This window comes from Malania oleifera, chromosome 3, assembly GCF_029873635.1.
Source record: "Malania oleifera isolate guangnan ecotype guangnan chromosome 3, ASM2987363v1, whole genome shotgun sequence".
Lineage (NCBI taxonomy): Eukaryota > Viridiplantae > Streptophyta > Magnoliopsida > Santalales > Ximeniaceae > Malania > Malania oleifera.
Window position 1 is genome coordinate 47,905,581 of NC_080419.1, and position 24,734 is coordinate 47,930,314.

At 37.7% G+C, this 24,734-nt stretch overlaps 1 protein-coding gene across 1 annotated transcript; it reads right to left on the minus strand.

Moving 5' to 3' along the window:
- Nucleotides 1-17: 17 nt before the first annotated feature.
- Nucleotides 18-24,067, minus strand: LOC131150334 (cytochrome b5). Its single transcript, XM_058100980.1, has 3 exons — nt 23,550-24,067; nt 1,285-1,351; nt 18-572 (listed from the first exon to the last, which is right to left on the minus strand). Exons 1-3 carry the CDS (start codon nt 23,625-23,627, stop codon nt 322-324), a joined length of 396 nt encoding a protein of 131 aa, XP_057956963.1. The 5' UTR covers nt 23,628-24,067; the 3' UTR covers nt 18-321.
- Between the last annotated feature and the right edge of the window lie 667 nt (nt 24,068-24,734).

The following is a 24,734-nucleotide window of genomic DNA, read 5'->3' on the forward strand; positions in this document are numbered from 1 at the left end:
AACACAACATCTGACCATGCAGAAACAAGGAATAACATTCCAATGACAAATCAAAAGATGACCACAAGGCAATCCCAGGGTTTCCAACAATGTCTTTCTTCAGGAAAAGTGATACAATAGAAGCAACTGGTGGTACATTATCACTAAGGAGGGTGTGAGGGGGAAGCACAACTTTGGAAACGTTATCACTAAGAAGGGTGTGAGGGGGAAGCACAACTTTGGCAACGTTACAATCTCAGTAGCATGCAACAACACGACGAGACAACTAAGAATCATTCTCTGATTGCTAGCATAATCCAGTGGCAAACACAACCCAAACCCCTAGGTTGATTTCGTGTAGAATCGGATACCAACAGCCAAACCCAAAATTGCAAGAGGGACCAGGAATTGTAGGAGTTTGACGGTGAACTCGGATGTTTTGTCCTGGTTGTAGTAGGGTTGCTTTGGAGGGGTGTATTTCACCTTCATCGGAATGGTTGATGCATCGATCTCTCCAACATAGTATTCGTCCATCATGGATCTAGCACTACTACTATGGCCCACATCCTCAAAATCATCAGTTGCATCCTTTCCTGCAAAGCAAATGCATAACGCACAGCATCACACATGTTACAGCGCTTTTAGATGCATTTGGCCAATTACATCCCAAGGGTGCTGTAGTGGCCCTTGTTCTCCAGAGAGTATTTAGGGGTAAAAATTCGTTTCCCATCAAAGATTTAGACTGGCAGGAAAAAGTCCAAGCTCATATATCAACTGATCTTACAGAGCCTATATTTCTATCATTGGTGAGACTGCTGACATTTTACCTAATGATTTCTACCATTGATCACTACATAAAACACAATTGAGGGCATCCAGGCAAACCCTTATGTGGCATGTGATTCGACAGATCATAGATGTCTTCAGGGATGTAGATTCCTTGGAATCATGATGCCCAGAATATAGATGCTGGGAATATTAAGAAATCCATGCTTAATTCAATATAAGAACATTGCTGATTCCTGGAAATTGGAACATGGAGATATTATTATCATCATCATTTACAAAAGAACAGGGATATTGTCGACACTAACCATGGGCATTTGAGCACCCACCCTTCAGGGTAGGCATCCAGATTCAGGAGAATTTAGAAGCACATATGGCATCTAAATTCCCATTAAAAATGATAACCAAATGCAGTCGTATGGATGCTTACTGTCACATTCCTGGGCATATCTGAAGGACCTTAAAACAAAAGCCACAAAAAGGGTTGCTCTGGAGAAAATACTTCAGGTAAAGCTATACCTGTCGCAGACAACAAAACATCATCGCCACCAGGATGGTCTTCCAAGAACTTTGTCACGTCATACACCTTTTTCAAAAGAAAACAAAAAAACAAAAATAAAAAAGAAAAACCAAAGTTGAATAATTAAAATAAATCCAGTAACTAAAGCCAGAAAAAGTAAACAATTTGAATCAATTCTAATATTGTTAGTTTATAAAAATATCTAGCCCATTACACCAGAAGATTACAGCTAAATCAGAGAAGGTATGCATGCAGGACGTAACTCTTTCAAATTGTCATACTTCCATTTCAGAAGTTCTTCCTCAAATTGTTTCATACATTCCAAGAATTTTTTTATAATAAAGTCAAGGGCATAAATAAGGATGTTTCTCTTTCTCAAGTATTTTGCAACATGTTCTGATTATGAAATGTAAGGCAAACTTAATTTATTTTCTTTTTTTTTTTTTACAATAATTGGATTTCATCCAGATTTTCATTAGAATTCCATATTCTTGAAGGCAAAAGCCAAAATGGACCAACCAGGGAAAACCCTATGCCTTTCCAGTGCCTTAGTTTTCCAATACCAGTGATTCGATCCTTGGTTTTTGCAAGTTTATGCCCAAGGGTCAAAATTTGACTAGATAAAGATTTAATCTCTAGACTTTGGCATCAAAACACAAACAAATTTATCTTCCATTCACAGTAAACCCAGAGATGGATATCTGGGACTGGGTGTCTACCATCTATGTAACACTGAATTCACAGGTAACCCACACAATCAAGCTTCTTGGTGGGCAAGATGTATGCAGCCTTACCTCCATTTTTTAAAAGACTTTCTATGATTTGTGCCTTTGAGCTTCAAGTTTGGACATAACATCCTTACCATGGAGCCAAGGCCTCACCCTCAATGTCTACTTGCTCTTATAACTTTCTTTTCTAAACTATGAAAAATATGTAGGCATCAACAAGCGCTCCCATTGAATTTCAGAAAATAAGGTCAGCTTCCACCAAGGGATGCTCCATTGGAGAATGTTCCACTGGCTGAAGGTTTCTGAGGAAAGCTCGTCTTCAATCAGTCATGTTTTACTAGATATACTGGTCTTCACCATGCTGCAGCTTATGGTTCTTATAACTTTAGTTGCCCTTATTGAAATTTTAGTGATGCGATTTCCAAAATCACCTTGGGGCACAAACTATGTTCAACATGTTTTTCAAGATGTTCCAAAGGAAACTAGAGGAGAAATTTTCATTCTAAGATGTAGGAAACAGAGTGAAAATTTTAATTGCCAAATGGCCAACATAGGACAAATACCTGAAATAGATTAACAGTCATAACAGCAAGATTTATTCAAGTCCTATACTTTAAAGAGGATCAACACCAATTTTTTAAATAGAAAAAATCCTCTATCACCAGAACTGGTTTAAATTTTGGTTTAGTCTATAATTTCAAGGCTTTAAAAACACAGAAATTTCAACATCCAATTCAATTTCGATTTGAAAAATGGCAAAAATTAGAAATAAAAAAGGGAACTTTGAATGAAACTTTAGAATTTCATAGCAAGATAATAATGCAAGATTTAGAACAAAAAAATATTGTAAGTAAAATGCGTCAATCACAGTATATAGGTTATCAGGTGCAACAACCATAAAATGATAGACATATTAAACTTCTTCTGACAAAATAAATAAAATTCATAATCAGATAAATATTATTGCTTAAGCATACACAACTATATCAGACAACAAAAGGTCTAATAGAATGTTTGTGCTTAATTTTGAAGTTCAATTTTGCGAAGAATTTCAAAATTCTTAAAGCTATCACTCCTATCCTTCTTGTAATAATATTTATTTTCCAATAAAAAAATAAAAGATTTGTTGAGATGAAAAATTCAATTTGGAGGGTTAGACAACCACAGGCCCATCGTATCCAGCAATTGGGGAGCTTCTAAGTCTCTCCATTAATCTCCTCCACAGGAGTAGGGAGAATCCCATCCTTACACTGCTGCTCCTTACCCATTTCATCATCTTTAAATATAGAAAAACCCGCCAAACCATCCATCAGAGATGGATAAACATGAAATAAATCTCCAAGTAAATCAGGCGACTCAGAAAGATGGCCATATTGTTCCCAAAACTCAACCAGAAGCAGACCACCATCATGATAAAAATTACTAGTGTCATCATTATCACACATCGGCATCCCCTTTGCACTGAAACTCCTCCAAACACCCTTCCTAATCCTTAATCATCAACACCCCCCCCCCCCAACTGTCAAAACGGAAACTCTCTCCCACTGATGACACATAAATGTCAGTCAGCCCTCTTAAATTGTCATGGTGGCAAGTTTGTTCACTAGAAACTCATGGTGAACTCAAGACATATACTTGATAAAGATATCAAAAAGTTTGAAGTTTGTTGTGTGCAAGGAAGAGTGAAAGACCCTTGCAAAGCTTTTCACTAACAAAATGGCAATCCACCTCAATGTGCTAGGTGCGCTCACGAACACAGGATAAGAGGCAGTTGTTCATGTTGTTAGCGTAAATTTTAAGGGTGGTAATGTTGACATCAAGGACCCCGAAACAAATTTATTCACTACAAAGCATGGTATTCGACCTCTGGAAGATTTAGAAACAGTTCCATGATTCCATGAGATAAGGGAGTCACCAAAGCCAGCAATCAAGCAATGAGCATCAGAACATTTTTCCCAATCAAAAACTGCATATGCTTGAATTAAAGCAGTGATGAGGATAAAAATAAACCCCTAGAAGCTGTTCTTTTAATATAAAAAATGGCACATTGAACATCAGTCAAATGTAACTGACAGGATGCATCAACAAACTGGCTCAGAAATCAGGCAGCATGAGCAATTTCTAGTTAAGTCATTATAACGAAAATAAGGCTACCCATGAGCTTGCAGCTGAAGATTACATAGAAACATTAAATTCCATAAGAGTGCAAACCTACTAGATGCACTAATTCAATCAAATCCAATCCAAGGCATAATGCTGCTGATTTACAAAGCAGCCTTGAGGGGACGGATGAACCCCCACCAAAGAAAATAAGACAAAGGTTCTAAACCTTTCATACTAACTAGAGATCTGCTTTGAGTATTGAATACCCTCATTGTCATCTCCATAAATGTATCATCAACCTATAGAAGTATGGTAATGCCTTGATATCAGCAGTGAGTAAATAAAGAGTATCACAATCAGTCTGTATTAGGTGCTAATCCAAATCAACTTGTTGGAAGTACTCAAAGCATGCTCAAGGATATTTTTTCAAGCCATATAGGGACTTCTTCAGCTAATAAGCAAATGACTTATCATGCAATAGCTGGGAATGACATATGGATGACTTCTTTGAAATGACCATGCAGAAGGGCATTCTTTACATCGATTTGAAAGATTCTCCATTGATGTACTGCTGATAAAGCAAGTACAACACAAACTGATTATAAAGAAAATTGTGTAGTTTTCCAGCAAACCGTCAACGGTTTCTATATACCCTTCGACGGTTGCTTCAACGGTTTGAGACAAAATGTTTTCCAGGAGAAAACCGTCGACCATTACGCCTGTTGCTGAATTGCCTAGAATCATAGCAATTGAAGATTTGCTAATATCCGATAGTTTGCAGCGATCTGGGATTCTTCAGTTGTATTACTTGAATATTTGTTTGTATTTGATAGTCTAGGATCTTTTTGATTTAGTATTTAAATACTTTTGAATTTGTAACAACTATACCTTGTACAAGTCCTATATATAGGACATCTCTACATCAATGAAAGTGTCTTGCATTTTCTATATAGCATCATAGCTCTTTCTCTAACGAGCTTTCTTTTCTTTTTCTTTCCTAATGGCCATTTCCACTGAATCCATTATTGTCAACACTCTCGAGCTTCCTGGCAGTGGCAACTCTCCTCTTATTGCCATCAATGTCGGCTCTCAGCTTCCTTTGAAGCTAACCCCTTCCAACTTCCCTTCTTGGCACGCCCAACTAACGTCATTGCTTATCAGCTATGACCTCTAGGGCTATCTTGACGGTACCACCATATGTCCGTCATGAACCCTTTCTACCAGCACCTCCTCTACCGATTCATCTTCTGCAGATATCTCCAATTCAACTTTCTGGCGTTAGCTCCAGCAAGATAAGCTGATCCTTCACGCCATCCTTGTATTTGTCTTCGAACCGGTTATGCCACTCATTGCCGCTTCAACCACTGCTCATTATGCTTGGTCCAAGTTGCAATATGTCAATCGTTCACGCACTCATGTTATGCAACTTAAGGAGGAGTTGACTCTCATTCAGGGAGAATCTCGCTCGGTCTCGGAGTATCTCCATGCCATCAAGGTTTTAGTTGATGAACTTGTTGTGATTGACTCTCTCGTCTCAGTGGATGACATTACTCTGTATGTCCTCAATGGTCTTGGTCTTGAATTTCGTGAGATTGCAGCGCCTATTCGGGCACATGAGACTTCTCTTACGTTTGAGGAGCTTCATGACATGCTGTTGACCACAAAAGTTACTTGCAACGTGTTGACGCTTCCAATTCTGTCCTGGTTGCCACTGAGAACACCACTCAGCGCTGCACTATCGCTTCCACATTCCACAACCAACGTTCCAGCCCTGGTTCCTATGGTCAGCGTTGCTCCAACTATGGTCGCAATAATCGCAGGAAGCAGTCTGGTAAGCCCCGGATTATTTGTCAACTGTTGGACAAAGTGGGCCACTCGGCCAAGACTAGTTACTAGGCTTCAGGAGTGAAGTCTGTAAATTGTGCCACTACCGACGTGTTCACTGACAAAAAGTGGCTTGTGGATTCCGCTACTTCTTACAACATCACCTCCAATCTTGCCAATCTCTCTATTCACTCAGAGTATGATGGCACGGATGAGGTCGTCATTGGCGATGGCTCAAGTTTTCAAGTCACACATGTTGGCTCTATGTCTTTTCCCTCTTCCTCGAAGCCTTTTAAATTGACTAATACTCTTTGTGTTCCTAATATTCACAAGAACTTAATTTCCGTTTATCATTTCACTCGTAGCAATAATCTCTATCTTAAGATTCACCCATTTTATTTTCTTGTGAAGGATCGGAGCACGGGGGCGACTCTTCTTTACGGTAAATGTCAGGATGGTGTCTATCCAATGCTGATGGCTTCTTCCGCTAACGAGTCTTCTATTTTAGCACTTGTTGGTGAACGAACAACATCTGACACCTAGCATAGGCAACTTGGGCATCCGTCAAATAAAGTAGTTGATTTTGTTATTCGTACTTTTTCCCTTCCAGTTGTAGTGCCTCATGTCTCTTCATCTTCTATTTGTAATGCTTGTCAATGCAATAAATGTCACAAGTTGCCTTTCTCTTCCACTTCTCTTGTTAGCACTTATCCACTTGAATGCATTTACACTAATGTTTGGGGGCCTACGACTTCCACTTCACTTGATGGTTTTCGGTTTTATGTCTTGTTTGTTGATCACTTTACTAAATATTGTTGGTTGTTTCCCATCCGACGAAAAAGTGATGTTTGCTCCATTTTCTATCAGTTGAAAGGGCCACTTGAAAAACAATTTGGTTTTCACATCAAACACTTGTACTCTGATAATGGGGGTGAATATCAAGCTCTTCGTCATTTTATCTACTCTAATTCCATTAGTTGGCTTACCACTACTCCTCATACACCTTAGCAAAATGGTACAAGTGAACATTGGCATCAACACATTGTCGAAACCGGTCTCACTCTATTGAGTCAAGCGAGTCTTCCCCCATCTTATTGGTCCTATGCGTTTCAGGCAACACTTTATTTGATAAATTGTATGCCCACTTCTATTTTGAAAAGTAAAAGTCCTTTTGAATGTTTGTTTGGTCATCGTCCCGATTACAAAAAGTTGCGCATCTTTGGTTGTCAATGTTACCCATGGCGCAAACCTTATACCACCGGTAAACTTCAACCAAAATCTATGCCTTGTCTCTTTCTCGATTACTCGAGTTCCCAGAGTGCCTATAGGTGTATGGACCTTGTTACCTCTCGCATTTACGTGTTTAGGCATGTGGTTTTTGATGAATGTTTTTTTCCCTTTTCTTCCTCTACCCATGTCGATATGCCTTCTCTATCAGTTTCAAGTGCTAACACAAAGGATCTTCCTATACCAGCGGTGCCTTCCATTAAATGGATACCCTCCTCTCCTACCACTGTGACGGATGGCGCTCCTGCAGCTCCGGCTTCCCCTTCCCGGTCTTCATCACCCTCCCCTGCACATTCTCCGCCAAATGTAATCCCTTCATCCACCACACCTACATCTCCGGCCCGGTCCACCCATACTCATGGTATGACTACCCGGTCTATGAATAATACTCATAGACCTAAACATCTTTACCTTACCACTAAACACCCTCTTCCTCAACCTGTTGAGCCCACATGTGCGTCTCAGGCCTTGAAAGATCCCAAGTGGCGACATGCTATGCCCAAAGAGTTTCACTGCATTGGTTAAACATGGCACATGGGAGCCGGTTCCATTGCGCTCTACAATCAAACCCATTGGTTGCAAACGGGTTTTCCGTATCAAACGAAATCCTAATGGTAGTATTTCTCGTTATAAAGCACGATTAGTGGCCAAAGGTTTTCATCAATGGCCTAGTTTTGATTATAATGATACGTTCGGCCCTGTTGTGAAGTCGGTGACTATTCAAGCTATCCTCTCCATTGCTGTTCAAAAAAAATTGGCCCCTTCAACAGCTGGATGTTAATAATGCGTTTCTACATGACCGCCTTCAGGAGGATGTATTCATGGTTCAACCTCCGGGTTTCGTTGACCCTAATCTACCTTCTCATGTTTGCAGGTTAAGGCAATCTTTGTATGGCTTGAAACAAGCACCTTGTGCTTGGTATCAAGAACCGAGTGCTTGTGTTCTTCAACTCGGTTTTTAGCAGTCTAAATCTGACTCCTCTCTGTAGATACTTGTGATGATGTTACTATTGGCGTAACAAGGCTTAATCACACTTTGATGATAACAAATTAAGGTTACTTAGTATGCTTTTAAGTTAAGTTTCAGGAATCAAGTATCTTACCAAGTGAAGTGATTCTAACTGAATAGATTTGTTGAAGTTTAGACTTAAAGCTACAAGTCATAAGGAACACAAAGTATATTGAAGAATTGATCAAAAGCTCAAATGATTATTGAAAGCTATACAGCTTGAAGACTTAGGAACTTAGTTCTTTTTATCTTGTTAAGTCTTATGTAAGTACTTCTATTTTCAATATTGAATTTGAAGCTCTTAGGATTCATTGTGGACTCAGAGACCTGATTTAGAACATGGAAAATATTTTCATAAGGTCTAAAATATGTTTTCCAAGTTAACAAATTTGAGTTTTGGATTTAAAATTTGAAAAACACTAAGTGGTTTAGTGGTCAGGCGACTGATGGTTTTCTATCAGACGACTAGTATGCTACTGCTAGTGTTATGAAAGAACATAATAGGATCAGGAGACTGAACCCTGGAGATCAGGCAACTGAACCCTCGGGATCAGGTGACTGACCTACTAATGCCTGTTCTGGTGCACTATTTTGAATTAGTTCAGGCGACTGACCTCATGGATCAGGCGATTGAAGTTTAAGTTTTAAACTTCTAACAGCACATTTTTTCTTTCCAAATTCGAACGTTTGAGTTTCCAAACTTGAGGAAAACGGTAAGAAAGTCTTCTACTCTACATAAAGCTTATCTTTTCACAAATTAGGGTAACCAAACTCTCACATACAATTCAAATTCGTGTTATACTCTTGTTATACTTTCTGAAAATCTGTTGAGTCTTTGCCGAAATCCCTAGCTTATATTCTGATCTATTCTTCTTAAATCTTGATTCTAAAATCAGAATACCTTAGATTTCTTGTGAGCTTCAATCTGATATTGATTATCTGAAATATATTGTCCTTTATTTTGTACAAAATTCTGCTCTAAATAAGAGTGATTATCTTGTATGAATTTATGTATTGCTGTTGTGCAAACTTTGATGGTTCAGGGTTGTTGAATCGTTGTCTAGCGAGAGGGTGTTCTTGTTAGAGAGGGATCTTCACCTACAAACGGAGAGAGGGTTGCTTCACCTGTTCAAAGAAGTGGTAAAGGAAATCCTCACTGCGAGTTGCTTGAGGCAAGGACGTAGATTGCTGGCTGAACCTTGTAAAAAATCTTGTGTTCTGCTATTCTTCCCTATCTCTTTAATTTTTGCACTTTATAAACTGCGTGTATGTTCTGATTGTGTTGGGAAATTTGCTAAAACACTGAGTATTAATTGTGCTTGTTTCAAGTTAACAAATTGGTGTCTTTGAAGGGTTGGATGATTTATATCATTAGCTGAAAATTCAGACAAGTTCTGAAACCTAAATCTGATTGTGGTTAACTACGGTAAAAGCCATTGTGATTGTTTAAATTGTTCAAAGTATGAAAACAGAATGGAATTTCTGTATTTATTTTATAATTTTGTACAGACCAATTTACAATATTTATAATACAATCGGAAGATCTAAATATGGAAATAATCTCCTAAACAAATCTCTCTCAATAATATACAATATATACTTCCCTAAATTACTCCAAGATATTCAAAGATACTCGGGATTTCTACACTCCCCCTCAAGTTGGATCATAGATATTGATCATATCCAACTTGCAAATGAAATCATCAAAGCTCTGCGGGCTAGCCCTTTAGTAAAGATGTCTGTAGTTTGTTCCTTGGTAGGTACATAAGTCAGACAGATGGTTCCTTCTTCAACCTTCTCTTTGATAAAATGTCGATCCACTTCAACATGCTTAGTCCTGTCATGTTGAACTGGATTGAGAGAGATACTTATGGCTGTTTTGTTGTCACAATAGAGTTTGATAGAAAATTTCACCGGGATTTGTAATTCTTCCAAGAGTTTTCGTAACCACAGTCTTTCACATATCCCTTGTGCAACTGCCCTGAATTCAACTTCAGCACTGCTTCGAGCCACTACATTATGTTTTTTGCTCCTCCAAGTTACCAAATTTCCCCATACAAAGGTGCAATGTCCGATGGTAGACCTTCTATCTTCCGCTGATCCTACCCAATCCGCATCTATGAAAATTTCTACTTCTTTGCTTTGACATTTCTTGAAGAAGAGTCATTTGCCCGGAGAACCCTAAAGGTACTTGAGGATCTTATACACAGCATCTAGGTGAGTCTTTTTCGGTGAATGCATGTGTTGACTTACCACACTTACCACAAATCCAATTTCGGGTCTGGTATGTGATAGGTAAATTAGTTTACCAACCAATCTCTAATACCTCTCCTTTTCAACTCATATTCCACAGTCTTCGACCCTCTTTACTGCTTCAATCAGGGTTTCACTAGGTTTGCATCCAAGCATGCCAGTTTCGATTAGGAGATTAAGGATATACTTTCGCTGAGAGACACTAATACCCTTTTTTGATCTAGCAACTTCCATTCCCAAGAAGTACCGCATTTGTCCCAAGTCTTTAACTTCAAACTCAGCAGCTAGGACTTTCTTTAATCTTTCCATCTCCACTGTATCATCTCCAGTTAGGTTTATATCATCAACATACACTATCAAAATTGTTTTCTTACCACTTTAAGACTATTGGAAGAACATAGTGTGATCTGATTGCCCTTATCGATATCCTTGATTCTTTATCACTTTCGCAAATCTGTCGAACCATGCTCTGTGAGATTGCTTGAGTCCATGCAAAGACTTCTTGAGTTTACATACTCTGTTTTCTTCACCTTTCTTACTGAAACCTGGTGGTGTCGTCATATAGACTTCTTCTTCTAACTTGTCATTTAGAAATGCATTCTTAATGTCGAGTTGTTGTAGGGGCCAATCTAAGTTAGCTGCCAAGGATAGGAGGACCCGAACTGTATTCAATTTTGTCACTGGTGCAAATGTCTCTATGTAGTCAATGTCATAGGTCTGTGTAAACCTTTCTGCAACGACCCTGGCTTTATATCATTCAACTATTCCATCAACTCTATATTTCAATGTGAAGACCCATTTACAACCAATTGGCTTCTTCCCTCTCAGCAAATTCATAATGTCCCAAGTTCCATTCTTTTCGAGAGCCCACATTTCCTCCATGACAGCTTCCCTCCATTTAGGAATCTCCAAGGCTTCCTGGATATTCTTTGGAATTTTTATCCTGTCAAGGTTAGAAGTAAAAGCACGATATTCTATAGACAGGCTATTATAAGACATGTATTTTGACCAAGGATATTGAGTACATGACCTGGTTTGTTTTCTGACTGTAATGGGTAAATTGATGTCATCAGGTACAAGTTTATCAGAAGGGAGCTCACGACCATCTATTACCTGATCGGGATTGGGCATGGACTCATGGTTGCTCGGAGCTATCACCGATTCCAACTCTCTTAGTGCCTCAACTATGAGATTCTCCCTGGCCTTTGTGTTTGGCTTTCTTGAGTAAACAAGTATTTATGTGTTGTTTTGTTTTTCTGCATCTCCCCGTGAGGTTAAGTGATCTTTTGTACATGACAGGTCAGGAAAGGATGCAATGGTAGACTCAGGAAATGATGCAATGGTAGACTCAGTGTATGGCACATATTTATCAATAGAGAAATCAAAGAACCGATCTTCACTCCATTTCTCCCCCTGAAGAGAGGGCTTTGGGAAGTAAGGAGTGGTTTCAAAGAACATGACATCAAGGCTAACAAACAATTTTTTTGTGACATGATCATAACATTTGTAGCCTTTCTGAGTAGGAGAGTAACCAATAAAAACGCACTTAATGGCACAAGGTTCCAATTTATCCCGATTGTGAGCATGAACATGAACAAATGCAATACATCCAAAGATTTTCAGAGAGAGATTGGAGTGGAGCTAAGAGTTGGGAAAACATTCCTGGAATTTATGGAGAGAGATGGCAAAAGAAAGAACCCGACTAGGCATTTGATTAATGAGATATGTAGCTGTTAAAATGGCATCGCCAAAAATATTTTTTCATATTTGTAGTGAACATTAATGCCTGAGCCACTTCAAGAATATGCTTATTTTTACGTTCAACAAACCCATTTTGTTGAGGGGTATCCACACAGGAACTTTGATGAACAATTCCATTTTCTTGAAGATAATGTCCCAAGATATTATTGAAATGTTGCGTACCATTATCAGTACGTAAAATTTGAATGTGAGTTTGGAATTGTGTTTGAATCATGGAGTGAAAGCTGGCAAAAATAGAACGGACTTCAGTTTTATCTTTCAAGAAGTAAACCCAACAAATACGAGTATGATCATCAATAAAAGTAACAAACCATCTCGTGTGAGTGCGATTAAGAGAGTGTGAGGGCCCCCATAAATCACTGTGAATCATAGTAAAGGGTCTGGACGGTTTGTATGTGGATTTTGAAAAGGAATTACGCTGGTGTTTTGCAAGTTCACAAATCTCACATTGAAATTCAGAAGACGTTTTATTTGAACAAATGGAAGAAAATAAACGTCTTAGATATTGAAAATTTGGTTGACCCATCCTAGAATGCCATAACAAAATTTCACTATCCCTAGAAACAGATGCAAAATCACAAATAGCAGTTTCACATTGTTCACTCACATTTGCCTCCTCAAAGTAGTAGAGTCCCTCACGCTCCTTAGCACTGCCAATCGTCTTCCCCGATGATAGGTCCTGAAAAACACAATGTAAGGGAAGAAATTTAGCAGAACAAATGGAATTCTTAGTCAACTGGCTAATGGATAGTAAGTTGCAGGATAAATTAGGAACACGAAGAACGGACTCTAGTGTGATGGAGTCAAAGAGTCGGATCTTCCCTTAGCCTGCGATAGACGAGAGTGATCCATCTGCAATTTTAACTTTCACCGCCTGATTGAACGAGGGTTTCAACTCACCGCTATCGCATTCTGCTTCTTCCTGAGCGTCAGAAGAGTTTAGGCGAGATGTGGACGGCGGTTGATCTAGGCCGAGTCCTAAAACTAGGGTTCCTAGGTTCATCGAAGGATCCATGGAAGCTATCTTCTGTCCTTCTTCCACTTTCCCACCCCGGTTATCGTCCGAAAATGCGGCCAGGATGCCAAAGGTCTCCGCCTGCGAGATTTCGCAATGGCGTTGGTGGTGCTCCTGATCCGTGCCAGCATCGCCAGTGCAGAAGATGTCGTCCTTGTCGAGCTCGTCGCTACCACCCAACTGACTGCGGTTTTCGATTGAGATAGAGAGCGGACGTCGAGGAATCGATCAGATGACGAAGCTCTGCTATTGACGGCTCCTTCTGCCATTGTTAACTAGGATTATAGAAACCCTAGCTCTGGTACCATGAAAACAAAATGGAATTTCTGTATTTCTTTTATAATTTTGTACAAACCAATTTACAATATTTACAATACAATCGGAAGATCTAAATATGGAAATAATCTCCTAAACAAATCTCTCTCAATAATATACAATATATACTTCCCAAAATTACTCCAAGATATTCAAAGATACTCGGGATTTCTACTAAGTATAATCATCTCACATATCTTATTTAGATTACTGAATCTTTGAGGATATTTGGTTGTTGCTGAAATTCAAATTCTGATATTGAACTAACTGATTACAAAATTGTTGAAGTACAAATTGAATTGTGTTTTTCAGTTTCTTATATATATAGTAGGATTGTCAATTAATATAGTACGATTGTTGATTAGTAGTTTGTATTTTGGTGTGAGGTTGTGATTGGTTTTAAATTAAAAGAGTTAAAATAAATTGACACTCCACTAAGTAATTTTTAATTACCCAATTCACCCCCCTCTTGGGATTACATCTTTAATTTCAATTGGTATCATGGTGTAGGTTGTAGTAAATCCTAACAAGTAGCTACACAAAGACCTTTATGGCAAACATAGGCGTATCCCCTTTCAGTGAAGGTCAATCTTCATCTAGACCTCCTATTTTCTGTGGTGTAACTACACTTTCTGGAAACAGCGTATGAGGATATTTTTACAAACTATGGTTTGAAAAGTCTGGAAAGTAGTTACCCAAGGCGATTATGTGCCTTTCAAGACTGTAGATAACAAAGTAGTTCCCAAGGATGAAATTGAATTAAATCAAACTGATATGAAACGACTTCAAATAAACTCAAGTGCAATGAATGTTTTATATTGTGCACTAAATGCTAATGAGTTCAATAGGATCATGGAATGTAAATCTGCAAAGGAAATATGGAACAAATTAGAAGTAACCTATGAGGGAACTGCTGATATTAGGGATAGTATGCTTGACATGCTCACCAGCGAGTATGAGGCTTTTAGGATGAACCCTGAGGGGTCCATTACTAGCATGTATACTAGATTCACTCATATAATTAATTCCCTGAATGCACTAGGAAAGAATTACACTACATATGAGATGATTAGGAAAATCCTTAAAGGACTTCCTCCCATTTGGGAATCCAAGGCCACTACCATAACTGAATGCAGAAATTTGAAGAACACTTCTTTAGATGAACTCATAGGATCGCTTCTCACGTATGAGATGGCAATGAATGGAAGAACTATTGAAGTTAGCAAACAAAAGAAATCAATAGCGCTTAAAGCTTCAAAAGAAAGTTCAAGCGAGGAAGAGGATAATGAGTTTGACAATGATGACTTAGCTCTGTTCACTAGACAACTAGGCAAATTTTTCAAAAAGAATAAAAGATTTGCTAGAAAATTCATAACAACTAAAACGGACAAAGGTGAATCAAGCAAGAAAGAAACAAAGGTTGAACCCCCGACTTGCTATAATTGTAAAAAGGTAGGACATATAAAGCCTGATTGTCCACAGCTTAAGAAAGACACTAAGAAGAAGAAAAAGAAAGCAATGAAAGCAACGACTTGGGATGACTCCAGCTCAAGTAGCTCAGAAAGCGATTCACGTGATCAAGAAAAAGCCAACCTGTGCTTCATGGTGAGAGATGACGAGGTAAACTCTTATTCAAACTCATCTATAGAATCTAGTGATGAATCTTGTAATGACCCATGTGAGAGCATGCCTTCGTATAATGAAATTCAAGCTGAATTATTCTCACTACATAAGAGGTTCATAAAAGTGTCCAAGAGAAACATTACACTAAAAGGACAAAATGAAATGCTAATGAACCAACTAGAGTCATCTAAATCGGCTAAAAAAGAAAAGGATTTAGTTATTGATGAACTTGAAAGTAAAATAAACCAGATGGCTAAAGAACTAGTAAAGCTACAAGCTAACTGTAAAGGAATAAAAGATTCAGAAATACTTTGTCTTGAAAGTAAAATTGAGGATCAAACTAAAATTATTTACAATTTTACTAGAGGAAAGGAGAACTTTGATAAACTAGTTGGATCACAAAGAATGTCTTTGGATAAGGAAGGCATAAGATTCAATGGTTTTGAAAATAAGAAGAAAAAGAACCTCTACATGGGGTACTTTGTAAAAGCTTCCAAATACTACTATACTAGTACCTCCTCAAATGCTTACACACACACCACATGCTTCCTATGTAAGGAAAAGGGACACATAAAGTTTGAATATCCATTTAATAGAAAAGGTGTGAAAACCAAACAGGTTTGGAGAGTAAAAGAATCATCTCTTGTTAAACCATTACGACCCAAGAAAGAATGGGTACCAAAATGATAACCTAATCCCTGAACTAAGGCCTCCAAAGATCTTAGGATTAGTGATACCCTTTCAGGAATTAAGAAGGTTCAATTGTACTAACATTAAAAGGGTTAGCGATGCCTCCACAACCTACAGAGTTTAAGTTAGTCAATACTAAAATAAGAAGAAATGTAGTAATAACTAAAATTGTGCTCTGATAGTAGATAATACTTAAAATATTAAAATACTAATAGATATGTCTACTATAGTAAAGACCTTGAAAAGCTAAGTAAAAATGAGGAATTTAAAGCATAAATCCAAAGCCCATCTTGACTGTGTATATCATGGTAAATTGATTAAATATCAGCTATAGCTGAAGGGATGAGATAGCATAACCTAGGAAGTTCACTTCCCATAGATAAAAGTGGTAACCTTAGCTGAATTACTAAAGATAATTTATATATACTTAAGGGTTAATATCTAAAGAACAGCATACAGTGTCCATTACACAAAATTGAGATTTAGGAAAGTGATATCAAAATAACCTTAGTAATGTTACTCATCAAATCCTAAATGTATCTTGAGACCTAGATGATTGATCAAACATTGAAAGAAATTCACAATGAAAAATCAGTAATTCAGCGTGTTAAAAATTAAATAAACAAGATATTCATCTTAAAATCATCTCAACACATTGATAGGCTCTCAAATGCAAATGCAATGTAATTGATTCTAAACACTCACAACATATGATTGATTCAAGAAAAAAAATGTACCTAAGTAAGTTTTTCTGAATTTATTAGGTTAGCTATTCATAATCAATTAAAAGCTTTCACTCCATGATCATATCAGAAGCTACTTCTAAGAAATTCAGAGAATTCACAAAATTACAACTTATACAAGAGTATTGAACAAAGTTGAAAGGGATTATCACAATCTTGAAGATTAACTTCCAAGCTTATTGATGACATTAGTATTGAAATCAAATGATTATAAAAATGGCAATGTTGGCCGCAACCAAGCAAGGTTGGATTGCACAAGGTAAAATTTAGAAAGCACTGAATTCAAAAGAGACATATGCATTAAAGGCTAATATGGAAAGTCATTTGAAATTTGGTCATTCATATGCAAAAAGAATAATCCTAAATCAAAAGAGAAAATCCTAAGTAAATTAGGTTTATTACACAGTAGAGAAGTGACTTGAGAAGGAAAAATTCATTAGAATGAGTGGTTGAGTCAAAAGAACAAGTCAAAATTCCTGAAGGATAGGCAACAGACTCTTTACCATCAGTCAACTGAATTGATACTGACTTAGGAATTTTTTCAAGTTCAGGCTACTGACCTGTGAGATTGTAACTTACAAACAAGTCAGGCAACTGACAACATCAGGTCAGGCGCCTGAACTGCAGAGATATAAAAACTTTATGTTCGTAAAAGTCCTAATTTTTCTAGCCCTCGGGCTACTGACCCTCGTTCTCTCCTCTCCCAAAGTCTATTCCTTTTTGTGAGGGATGTTGTGTTGAAGAATGTCATAAGAACTCCATTTGTGAAATCTGCAGGTCTCTTGGGCAACGATTCCACAAAGGTTTATTCAAGGATGCCTTGTCTAGTGGTTCTAACAAGTCGGTGATGGGTGATATTTATATACCTCCAGCTTGAGGGGGAGTTCTAAAAGAGATAGGTTATTTTAGTAATTATTTGGTGAAGTGTGAGGTACTTTGTCTTTCAACTTTTTTTATTATTAATATATAAGAGGGCATACCTAGAGTTCAACATAATGCTCAGGGGAACTGCTGCCTTTTTTTTCTTTTATATTGCTTTCTTCTTCTTTTCATCCCTTCTTCTCTTCTCTCCTCCATCTCTAATCTTACAACATATTCTTATAACATGGATGATGTTTCATGAAGAATTGCATCACCTTCCTTTCATCTTGAACTTTCTGAAGTGTCTCAACACAACAATCAGCTGTAACATCACTTATGCCAGCGTATGCATACTCATACTAAAGTTCCATAAAGCTTGCATAATATTCTTGTATATTTTTCTCACTTTCATCATAATAAAATATCTCATATTCAATCTGAAATATCATAACAAAGTGTGACCATTGGTACACTTTTTCCAGATAATCCCACATCCCTTTTCTGTTTGGAGCCCTCTCATAGGTATCCAAATGTTCGTACTTACAGAGCCTTTACTTCAGGAGATTACCACAAATCTGAATTCTCATTGGCATCATCAATTTTCCACAGCTTCAAACTTTTAGCATCGGCCGAAGATGGCTTAGACCCATCAATATGTCCCCAGCGTCCCTTACCTTGAATAAAAAACTGAAAGTGAAGTTTCCACAATGCATGGTGTCCAACCAAGAAATTGTACAGAAATTATATACTCTCTGAAGCCATAACCCCACAGTTCAAAGGAGACAATAGTTTCAGATCCAAATTGATGATTCCTGTCCTCTGATGCATAGATCAAAACTCAAACTCAGTTGTATAGAGTCAAAGAAAGCAAGGAGGGATATGTTTTAACATACTAAACAGCAGCAACAGCAACAGAGTTGACACAAACAGAAAATGGCATCCATATTGCTCTAATGAATCAATGATTCAAATCAAAAAATCTGGACCCTATTAAGAACGACCTCATACTGTTCACAAAACCTAATCAAATCTCAACACTTACAACCTGCCCAGATACCACGCTAATCTAGGACAATCATGATGTCCAGTGGAGCTGTTAAGAGAGAGAGAGAGAGAGAGAGAGAGCATGTACAGAAGGGTGAACCAGCATAGGCACCCCTCACCCCAAAAGATCATTTTATACTTCTCTAGAAGAGTATACAGATACAAAAAACAGTCTCATAAAAAAATACAGATAACATAAAGTAATATTACATACATATTAGACGTTCTTATCTCTTGGTCTGGAGGTAGAAAAGAGAAATTTTGACAATTTCTTGGAAATTTAATATTATGCCATCTGAAACAATTTTACCAAGCCAAAAAATAATGCTTTTGTCTTGGATCCTCCAAGTCCTACAAGTTGGCTCACATTTTTGCCAAAAGAGCACCAAACAAAATTAAGCTTTACAGGACCACATAAAGAATGTTGCAATCCAAAAGAAGTCGGGGAAAAGGAGGAAATGAACTAGCCATAGCTTTTCAGTTTATGAGGAAACAACAAAGAAGAGTGCCTTAAGACCCAAATGACCAAAAACCCTGAACGAAAATTACTCTTTCGATCTTCTTCTTTTTTAAAATATGCCATTCAACCGCAGGTGCTTTCCTCTTCCTCCTAAGTAAATTAAAAATATGAACCAAAAGTCATTGGACAAAATCTCTTAACCATTATGTAGCCTTCTTTCCTCATTGTGTTATTTAGCATTTTGGACAAAGAAGAGGATTTGTAGAGTGCTTAAAAAGAATGGACTAATTACTGTGATGGTGATGGTGGTAGCTCTAACTCCTCATCATATATAACATCTCTATTTTCCTCTCAGGGTGTTTCTTTAGATAAGTGGCATGCTTGATTGGGACATTATTTCTTGTCAAGCTATAACAAGTCTTTCCTTTTCAAGTTGATTCTTGCTTAGAGGTGTCAGTCAAGGAGCACATTTGACCTTCCTTTCCTTTTGGGATTGAGCCTTGTAAAAAAAAAAAAATTGTTTTCACTTGTTCATTCATAGATTTGGAGTTGTACAAGGGTCAAGAACATGACTGATTAGCCATCAGAGTCCTTGATGAGTGATTTTTCTTTTATGATCTGGTTATATTTTGTTAGAAGACAAAATTGACTTTAATTCCTTCATCCAAATTTGTAAATTAAAAAAAAAATCATTTTTGTATTCAAACTTTTCTATCTAATAATGCTCTTCAATTTATGCAAAATTAGATTCATTTGTTTTTGTTTGGATAAAGGAATTATTATTTAGAAATCTAGTGAGCATACTCAGCCAAATGGAGTGGTTGAAAGGAATAGAAATTTACTTGATATAGCATGATCCTTGTTTTTTGGAATGCCTGTTTTTCATCATGTTCAGCACACTAGTAAAGACAACTGTGTCTTTGTTGGGCATCAAGAATGCTACACATGTTATGTTGTTATCCCTGGACTCGTAAAAACTACGTAAGCACAGATGTGACTTTTTTCTGTGAGAACATCTTATTTCTAGTGCTGCATATTCATTACGTGAGTCAATTCTTGGTAAATCAGCTATTAGTGGTTCATTGGTTCTCCCTCTTGGTTTGATCCTCCTATTCTTATGCTCATTCCTCTAGAAGATATTCATTCTTCCTATATGCTTGTTACTGCTTCCAAGATAGTATTATAGGTATATGTTTGTCGTAAGAAAGTCTACCACAGCCCAATCAGGCCTCTACTTTGTTCAGATCCTACTTCCTAGTTTCAGAGATCCAACCAAGGTAGACTTAGGTTTCCCCAGTGACCAACAGAAAGGGACCAGAACTTGTACTTAGAAATATTTGGTCATTGTCCTATTGCTTCAGTAAATGATGTTCCTTCAAATGTGCATTTTTCTGTCTTGTCTGCTTCCTCCAATTCTCCCTTCTTTGCACCCTAAAGCACTTGCTAATCCTGAGTGGAAGGATGCAATATGGAGGCCTTGACTTCTTGAAGGGCATGTGAATTGGTTGTCTTCCTACTCACAAGGAATTGGTTGAGTGTCACTAGGCGTATACCATCAAGTATTTTTGTGATACTTCTATTGAAAGGCTTAAAGCTATGTTGGTGGCTAAGGGATATTCCCTAACATTTGGTGTAGATTGTTTTGATACCCTCTCTCCTGTAGCCAAGTCAAATTATGTTAGTGTTTTGATTTCCTTAGCCATTAAATATGATTGGCCCTTATGTCAGACCTTGAGAATGCTTTCATTAATGGAACATAGAGGAAGAGGAGTACAGGGAGCAACCTCCACAGCATGCTGCTCATGGGGGAGAGTGGCAAGGTTTCTCAGCAAACCTCTAGTGTCTGGTTTTACATATTCACTATGGTGGTCCAGACTTCGGTGTTATAAACTTCTACTCTCATCATTCTATTTTTGTCCAAATTGGCGAATTTGGTGGTTTAGATTGATGATATTGCCATCAAAGGCAGTGAGCTTAGTGAGATAGAAGAGGTTAAGTGATGGGTTCCAAAAAAAATTAATTAAGGATCTGAAAACTGTGATTACTTTCTTGGTATTAGGATTCGAAGATGTAATAAAGGCATAAACTTGTTTCAGCCAAAATGCACTTTAGACTTGCTAGATGAGATTGGCACATTTGGGAGCTAAATATGGATCCAAATGTGAAGATATCTAGAGATGGCAGATCTGATTCTAAAGACAAAGTGTAGCTATAGAAAGTTGGTTGGCAAGGAATTTATTTGACTGTCGCTAGACTTGACAAATCATTTGCCGCCAGGGTGGTTTACCGTCTGCGGAGAATCTCAAGCAAGCAGCCAAGCACACTGGGACGCAGCTTGTAGGATTCTTCAATATCTCAAGAGATCTCCTAGCACAGTGTTAGTGTGTAGGTGTAACAAAAATTTTGATATGACAGGGTACTCCGGTAGTTAGTATAGCTGAAGTATCTCATGGACTTTTAGCAACAAAGCATATGGATATGTTTCGTGATAATAAGGCTGCTATCTACGCCTACTAGCAATCGTGTGTTTTACGTGAGGATAAAGCACATTGAAGTTGATTGCCACTTTGTGATGAATGTTGTGATGAAAAGGGTTGTGAGCACTCCATTTGTGAAGCCTTCTAATCAGCCAGGGGATTTGCACACAAAGGCTTTTTAAACTTGCCTTGTCTAATTGTTGTTGCAAAGTGAGATTTGGCAATATTTTATACACCTTCAACTTGAAGGGGAACGTTAAGGGGGAGTGTTTCTTGCCATAACATAATGTTTTAAATGGATGTCGCATTTAGAGAGAACAAGATTGTTCTCATCTCTTCTTTTCCACTAAATTCTAATCTGATATTTTCCAGGTTAATCAACCAGTTTTATTAGGTTTGTAACATGAAGTGCATTCCTGAGGCAACAGGACATCATCAAATCATGTATGCCCTACCCACTTGAATATATGACAAGACTCATGTATCCATTGAATTTCCCAAGTTTACTTGACAGGGCAACTTGCCCAAGCAAGTCGTGCACATAAAGTGCGTCCCCCAAAGAAGCTCTAGTGCCAACTAGATTGGTCACTGAGGAAACATATTCCAAATAACCGTTGTCCTTAATCCCTACAAGCATTGGAAGTTGCTTCTGCCACCAAGGCATAATCTTCAACTAGGCATATATGCCACTATACTTCTATAGGTTCCTCTATAGAGCGACTGACATGATACACAAAGGCATATGAAGATCCCACAATAATAATCCAACGGAGTGCACATTTCATGCTCTTATTCAAGAGTGATGCACAACACAATATTCCATGTTCTCATCCATGGGGCTCCAATTCTAGATGGACCTCCAAGGGATCATCATGAATGCAAAGAGCCTACCTCCAATCTCTCCTTCAGGTTCACGTCTAGTGCCCCCCCCCCCCCCCCCCCCCCCAAAAAAAATGGCACTAGGGTAGTAGGAAGATCACTAGGTGTTTCACCCTTAAAGAGCTTGCCGTGCCATCCTCAAAGTGGCAGTGGCGCACAAAAATGCCATTATATCAACTAGCATTCAAACTTTATTTAGGAAAGCTCCATTGCTGAATCCATGATTCATTTGTGATTCATTTACGACATATCCGAGTGTATTTGACTCTCGCCAAGGGTTCCAATGCCATCCAAAGCTTGAATCATGTGTTTTAGGTGCAATACAAAATTTTTTATTGATCCATAATATGGAATAGACAAAGAATTATTATTTCCAAATTTTACCATAGGATTGATTATTCACATTTTATTCCATGTTTGATGGAATAACACAAAATTTTGTATTGTCATTTACTTACGATGACAATAGATTTTCTTTTGTAAGCTATCAAATTCTTATGCTATGATCATTCTATTTCTAGAAATAGAAATTCTATAAGGCAAATGTCTACCTTGTGCTTGTGAGTGACAAAATCTTTTTTTCTTTTTTTTTTTTTGCATAAGGCATGATTTGATTGTGATGAAGCATCCATCTTCAGTGGTCTTAGTACCATCAAAATTCATTTATCGTATTCGCCTAATCAACTCAAAAATAATTACACACAAAAAATTTCAGCTGTTCTAAAATCAACATAATGCTAAACATGCACGTCCAATGTGAGGAATAGAGAGAAATTCAAGAACAATAAAATACTAGATCTCAAAGTGGGCCAGAATTTTGGCACCAGCAAAGTACGTATTCAACATAGAAAATATTGAAACAGAATTAACAAAGATGTAAAAATCGCATATCATGGACGAATCAAATCAACATGTAGGAATAGCTTAGGTGATACCCATTAGTTCAATCACATGCAAAGCCCTTAGATCTCAGGGGGGTCAAAAGTGCCCCCAGAGAATCACATGCAATACAACAATGTAGATCAACGATGGACGAATCAAATCAACTTGTAGGAGTAGCTTAGGTGATTACCCATTAGTTCAATCACATGCAAAGCCCGATTAGGTGGAACTCAAATTTTTCAAACCAAGAGAACACAATACAACAAGCAAGCACATTATCACGAGGGCCCAATACGGCAAAGAAGATTACCTTGCCACTGATAATAAGCCAACAATCCTGAGGGGAGTTGTGCTGAGAGACTTCTGCCAAGGTGAACACCTTCCCCATTTCTGTTCTTACCCAGAAATTAGAATCAGATGGGAGATGAGAGAGGATCTATGAACTAGCCTTTGTCCGTGCGTCCGTGTGTGATGTGGGTTTGTGGACAGAGATATGTACCAGGAAGCAGAGCAGGTGGGCGAAGAAATGAAAACCAGGGGGAGGCATTAGATGTGTTAAAAGTTAGGTAGTGTGAGGTGATCAAATTGAATTTGGTGGTAGGTAGTTGGGCTGTGCATCGTCTTTGGTGGGGTGCGGATCTTGCAAGTTTTTTTTTTTTTTTTTATGCTTTCTCCTTTTTGCTTGCTTTGTAATTTGAAAGGTTGGGTTGGGAATAAAGTTCCGAAGCGACATTCTTCCGGTAGAGAAGAACTCGAGGAAGTTCATTTCATTGTCTCTTTCTATTTTCGGGTTGGTTTGATTTCTTACACAAGGGCAACATGCTTGACGAAGTTTTTTTGTGTCCTTGAAGTAAAAAAATTTAATATAAAATTTGATCCATATCCATAAACTTATCATTTAAAATAAACATAAAGCGAATGAATTGTGAAATGTACATTTTTAGAAATATGGTGAATGTAATAAGAATTTGTAATTTATATAAAGTAGATAAAAATTAATTAATTTAAACTAAATTCTATCTGTGTAAATTGATTTTCATCTGATCCAAGCATTAAATGATTTTATCTACTCCTAAACGAGTTGAGTCAATTATATCCAAAGAATATTAGTCTAACCAAAGAAAAAGCCAATAATAATACATTTGCCCTGCTCAAAGTTAGGGGTGACAAAACGGGCAGGTAGGCCGGTTCCGGGCGGGTTGCCAATGAGTTAGGTCATAAACGAGTCGGATCATAAACGGATCATCTTAACTGAGTCACACACATACCAACCCTAACTCGTCCGTTTATTAAACAAGCGGGTCAGGGTCACCCGTATAAAAAATATAACTTATTTATTTTTAAAAAAAAGTTCATATAAAATGACATTTAAAAAAATACTGCATTTTATTTATTAATATCTAAATAAAAACAACATAAATGGAGCAGGGGGGTCACGTCTGTCGAGCTTGAGGAATGAATCGACTTCGCAACAGGCAACAGCGCCGAGCCACCG

Excerpts from the sequence above, each read along its gene's own strand:
- LOC131150334 (XM_058100980.1), bottom strand. The coding sequence starts at position 23,627 with ATGGGGAAGGTGTTCACCTTGGCAGAAGTCTCTCAGCACAACTCCCCT. Across the intron at positions 1,352-23,549 it reads GGCTTATTATCAGTGGCAAG|GTGTATGACGTGACAAAGTT; the intron begins GTAATCTTCTTT and ends CTTTTGAAAAAG. Across the intron at positions 573-1,284 it reads TGTTTTGTTGTCTGCGACAG|GAAAGGATGCAACTGATGAT; the intron begins GTATAGCTTTAC and ends TTTGCTTTGCAG.